The sequence below is a fragment of the Palaemon carinicauda genome, chromosome 5 (genome assembly GCF_036898095.1).
Source record: "Palaemon carinicauda isolate YSFRI2023 chromosome 5, ASM3689809v2, whole genome shotgun sequence".
Taxonomy (NCBI): Eukaryota; Metazoa; Arthropoda; class Malacostraca; order Decapoda; family Palaemonidae; genus Palaemon; species Palaemon carinicauda.
The window spans coordinates 137,595,263-137,601,262 of NC_090729.1; the positions used below are offsets into that span (position 1 = coordinate 137,595,263).

General features: G+C 41.2%; 1 protein-coding gene across 1 annotated transcript in view; it reads right to left on the reverse strand.

Moving 5' to 3' along the window:
• LOC137641162 (lysosomal acid glucosylceramidase-like) overlaps positions 1-3,835 on the reverse strand; it is a 358,339-nt gene extending 354,504 nt beyond the window's left edge. Inside the window, exons 1-2 of the mRNA XM_068373603.1 lie at positions 3,736-3,835; positions 3,047-3,238 (exon numbers count right to left, since the gene is read on the reverse strand). Of these exons, the coding sequence (XP_068229704.1) occupies positions 3,047-3,238; positions 3,736-3,835 (292 nt within the window). The remainder of the gene's footprint in view (positions 1-3,046; positions 3,239-3,735) is intronic.
• Between the last annotated feature and the right edge of the window lie 2,165 nt (positions 3,836-6,000).

Below are 6,000 nucleotides of genomic sequence, written 5' to 3' on the forward strand. Positions count from 1 at the left end.
CCTGTAAACAACTTGGAGCGTCTCCTGGCTAGGCGCCAGGGAGAGTCTACCAGAATTGAGAAGTCTATCTGGGCAGAGGCATGAACTCCCAAGCCGAGAACTTCTCTCGTGTCATATCAGACTCTCGCTCTATAAACCAGTTTAAAAGAAGGGAAAGCAAAGGCTGTATCCCCCAAACTCCTCCTGGTGAAAAACCAGTCGCCTAGCCAACGTGACGCTCTCTAGGAGAGCGAGAGAGCACTAGCTTAAAAACAACGGCTACGAAGTAGCTAGGCCTAGTGTAAGCTCTGACGTTTAGGCGAACGAGGAGCAGCAGTTACAAGATCCGGACGAAGATCCTTAAAAAAAAATCATCATGATTTAATTAAAGTCCATAGGAGGCTAAGCAGCTTAAGGCTCCTCTCCATCTGACAGAGTCCTCAAGGGAATATCAGTAGGAGGGAGAACAGCAACTTCCTCATCTACAGGAACCTTGTCCGATAAAAGCTGAGTCTCTCACTGGTGCATTAGTAGCGGACCAGAACGCAACGTCATGTAACTGCTTGACAGTCTGTGAACTGTCAACAACTGAACTGTCAACCACAACAGGTGCGTGAGGACGTACAGCGTCCACTCGAGACTGCTTTGACTGTCTAGACTGAGCAGTCAAAACAACTCTAGAATGCGGAGGTTGACGCACCGCGTCAAAACAAAACAACTTAGACTGTTGTTGTACCTCGCGAACGTCAACGGAAGGTTCCGTGCGTCGCTGAACGTCAACATGCGGCTGGCAGGGTACACTGGAACACATGGGTGGCGGGACTCTCTCAGCTGGAGTGCGGCAGAAGGTCGCCTCAGCGTCCCCAGGACGCACAACCGTGGTTGGTTGTAGGCTAGAGGTTGGTGCAGTGTCAACCTTCTCCGCACGAAAGTCCTGCATCAATGACGTTAACTGAGACTGCATGGTCTGCAGCAAAGACCACTTAGGGTCTACAGGAGCAGGTGCGTCAACAGACGGTGTGACTGCCTGATGCGGTACCGCTTTGCCTCTCTTAGGAGGTGAGCAGTCGTCGGAAGACTGCAGCGAGTCCGAACTGACCCAGTGGCTACAACTGGGCCGTTGGACTTGCGCGGAAGGGACCGACTTGCGCTTAAAAAGCCGCGTGACCTTGGTCCATGGTTTCTTACGAGAAACCTCTTCCGCAGACGAGGAATAAATGGGCTCTCTCGTCTTTGTGTGGGTGGGGCGATCTTGGGTAGATACGCCCGAAACCACGGAGGGAAACGTCTGTTCGTTGATCAAGGCCTCTCGAACCCATAAGTCGTTCGACATTACTTCTCCCCTGGGCTTGGGAGCTTGCAAGAGGTCCCGGACTAGGTGAACGACAGGCACGAACAGACGAACCCTCGGACGCAACACTGTAACACTTTGCGCATATCACTTTATCGATTTTCTGTTTTGCACTTATTTCACTGAAATCGAAACTTTTACTGATTTCTACCTGAAACACGCAATTCTACCCTTCATTAAAAGGTAGTAATTGCGAAATCAGTCGTATAATGCAGCTCATTAATACCAGCAAAAAACAGAAAACATATATTAAGATAAAAAATTCAGTGGCTGGGAAAGAGACTAAACACTAGTTCATATAACTACGTTTTCAATCTCTCACCGCACATAGCCTGGGGACGAGAATAAAAACCTAAAAACATTTTACCTTCCTCCCCGTACAGAGACTAGGGACGAGAGTAACACGAGAACAACGTTACCCGCTTGAACGGAACGTTTTCTCTCCTCTCTCTCCCTCCGTCTCTATCTCTCTCTCTCTTTCTCTCTTGATTTCGCACCTAAGAGAAGAGCCCAATTATATATCGTCAAAACAACATGTTATTTGACTAAAGGAAAAAACTGAAAGGTTTTCCAAATAAAAAGTTCCTTTAAATTAGAATTTAAAACATTTAAGCTAAGAAAGAATGAACAAAACGTCAGAATCGATTTACTCTTACTGCAAAGTGAAACCGTGATACACTCTCTCTCTATCGTAACGATAGAGCGCATGTTGAACGTCCTGAACGTCAACAACTGCGTAGCCTAAACTAAACGTTAGTTCATCTTTGAAAACAGTACGAAGACTATCAAAGAAATTCTTTCATAAAACATTACATTTAAAAAGTTTTAAATTCTTTAAAGGCTAAATACGATATAACGGGCTCAACGTTGATTAACTTCGGTTCCAAGTTAGGACCGCCTACTATCAGGAAAGGTCGCATATAAACAAAACATTAAAATTTATTTTTATATGTTTATAATAAATGGAAAGTTAATCGAAGAGGCCTAATAAAGGCGGAGAGATATAAAATATATCGATCTATAACGTGATAAGAAATTACTAAAAACCTAAACACACTTCCGTCTAAGGGAAGGGTCGGCCATTTAAAAGTGAAAGAAAGTCCATACTCTCTTTGTCACCATAATTAAATCTATCCAAAACGAGTTCAAGTTTTGAGATGAAGATAAAACACCTGCATAGCGAAAGCTCAAAACTAGAATAGTGTACTTCACCAAATAGTTGTGAAAACAAATCCAGTTAGTAACAGCGAATTAGTAGGTCTTGCCGGTAGCCCGACAGAGAGAAAATTGAGTTCTGTGTTTACATTGAGTACTGAGTACCTGCACGACAGATGGCGCTGTTGAAGTACACCCCCTACCTGCATAGCGATCGCTGGCGGATTTTTTACGTAGAGTTTTCTGTCGAGCAACAGAGTTGCAGCTTATATAATCACCGGCTAAGTTTAATATTGAAAAAATGAAAATACTCTAACAGTTTGTAGATACTGTAGTAGCCATTTAGTTTAGGTGTACTTCTCAAAGTATGAAAGAAGGGCTTGTCACACAAAACCCCTATATTTCCTCTAATTTTAAGTTTGTTAACCAAACTGCACTTTCAAAATGTATAACACATGAATGTTAGATAATACTTATTGAAATAATTAATGTTACTATTTAATCACACCAAACAAAAATTAAAAATTATTTACAGATGGAAATGACCTGATCTTTACTTACGAGCTACTATATCATTTCCATGTTCATGAAACTCTTGAATCTTAGCATCCCATCGTACTCCAGCTTTATTTGAAGAGATTACCTGAGCTTTACCAATTTCCGGTGGACGCACACTGACTAAATCGTCACAGTAATTTTTGTTACAAACACACACTGTACTTCCATGTCCATAATCACGACTTTTGCAGCCACCTGCCAATCAAAACATTAAAATCTTTGTTAAATTCTTGAAAGGGATAAGTTATAGGATTAAATATCTTTAAAAAACATATACATTATACTGTAAAGTATTTCTATCAACTGTACACAACTTGCACCTTACGACAACAGTATTATTATACAGGTATACTGAAGTAACAATATTCAACAGATTTAGTAGATTTGAGAACAAAGCGCTCTGAAGAATATTGAGAGTGAAATGGTAGAACCGGATTAGAAAACAGATTTTGAGCAAAGCGAAAAATCTATTTTTGGGTGAGATAGCCATGTCGTCCTAATGGAAGGTTCCTTAAGGCAGCTTTCTAAGGGATATTTGCTACAGTGATACTCCCAAAGAATTAACCATAGGTCTCCAGAATTCTAACTCCTGGCGTGAGTATCCTTAATATATCTTTAAGGATATCACATAATATCAGGGGACGTATTTTTTGATACGACACATAGCAATCTTCACCCCAAATAGATTTAACTCTTTGAGGGGGTAAGAGTGGCGAACAAAGGGAAGCCGTTATCAAGGTACCCGGTGGACTCCCTCCCTGTACTACTATGGCCCTTCATTCCTTGTTGCATTTAAGCAGGAATAGCCGCAGATAGAGTAGTTTCAGGTGGGGTCTTTTCATTAATTATCTTTTTTTTTTTTTTTTTTTTTTTTTGAAAGGTTGGGTCCATCAGGACGACATGGCTATCTCACCCAAAAATAGATTTTTCACTTTGCCCATAATCCGTTTTTGGGGCTCGGCCATGTCGTCCTGATGGAAGCTTACCAGAGAATTAACTTGAAAGTACTAAATCTGTGGGTTTGTACAAGTGCCTTTACTTTGAATGAGTTCCTTATATGGTCTCCTAGACCTTTATATATATGACATTACAATTATTTGTCATATCCGCTAAGTTTGGAACTAACTTAGGGCTTCCTGTCCCCTCCTGGGAAATTGTCGACTTCGACTAAAAGGATTCAAAGTTTGCATTTCCGTAGGAACAAGAGGGAAACTTCTTTCAAGATTACCTGGTTGTTCTTTGGAAATCCTACTAACAAGGTATCTATTTTAAGGAAAATAGAAAGGCTCTGGAATCTTTTATTGTAATTCTAAGGATAAAGAAGATGCAGATACAGTTTTTGTTTTTATTTTCATAAACAAAACAAAAGATAGTAATGTATCGTGAGAAGGAATCTACCCTGCATATATGAACATCCTGGTACTGTATATATATATATATATATTTTTTTTTTAACCTGTAAGGGAAGAATATACATATATTAATTCATTTGTTAAATGCCACTCAATAATGTGAAATTAATTTGTTTAGTTACACTTAGATGTTGGATATCCTTCAACACTGTGTACAAATGTTCACACGGCACTGGTGTTATTGGTTAGATTCTGCACTTATATAGAACAGTCCATAAATCACCATAGTGATTTTTACTAAAAGGTATTACACTCGAAGGTGCTAACACCTGTTCACCCGATACACTGTTGAGTCCCAAAACAGTCCACTGTTCATCGCAGCACTAGATGACAAGTTTTATGAAACTACCTGCCACCACAACAAAGTGTTTTATCTCGTGCACTTGCTTCGGATAATGTTAATAGATGACTCTGGATGATTTCCAACCCGTATATGAGCGGAGCCTATCAAAGTCCATGTGTTGAAAAAAGCTCAATGAAGAAGCAACTTTTCTAAGACCGTAACCTGCAGGTGTACTGTCAGGATCTGCTCTGTGAATAAAGTAGGTGAGTTTTGCCCTCAGTTGTTTTAGGGATAAGTTTGATCCTGAGGTTTCGCCTCGGAAGAGCTGTCCCTCCTTGAAGTCTGAAGTTCTTCGAAGATAGACCTTAAGACACTCTACTGGACATAGAGAGACATCTTCCTTCAGATGGCAGTTTCTCCAAGGACCCCACCTTTTGGTGGGCAGCTCGTTTTTGGCGAGAAAGGTAGGATCAGGGATAAGGTTCAGTTCTCCCACTTCTGTGAACTGAATATGGCCTTCGTTCCTGGATAAGGCCACTATTTCACTAACTCTAGCCCCTGAGGCTATAGCAAACAGAAATATCACTTTCTGTGTTAGATCCTTTAGGGTGCAATCCTCATTGTTCATGTTCAAAGCATAGAGCAAGACTTTGTCCAATGACCACGATATGGGCTTTGGAGGGGTTGCGGGTTTGAGTCTAGCGCATGTTTTCGGTATCTTATTGAAGATTTCACCTGAAAGGCGTAAAAGAAGAGGTCTAGTCAAAGTCGACTTACACACAGTTATTGCGGTGGAAGCCAGGCCTTGTTTGTGTAGGTGGATGAAGAAGGAGAGACAGAAATCTATTGATATTTCTGTCGGTTTCCTTGCTTTCACGAAGGAAACCCACTTCTTCCAAGACGATTCATATTGTCTCCTAGTTGAATTTGACTTGTATTCTTCTATAAAGTCGATCTTGTCTTTTGAGATCCCAAACCTTTTCTTGGCTGCTAAGGCGAGAAAATCATGAGAAGTAGGTTGTTGGTTCTTGAGGATGAAGCGTAGAGAGTCGACTTCTGAACCAGTTGGGATAGAACTGGGTTCGGTGGAGAAAACTGCTTCAGTTTCAATTCTAGAACTAGAGGGAACCAATTGCTTCTGGGCCCTTTGGAGGCCACTACTGCTGCTGTTCCTCTGAAGGATCTTAGCTTGTTGAGGACCTTTAGCAGGAGATAGGTTGGTGGGAACAGATAGATTTGATTCCATCTGTTCCATCTGTTGC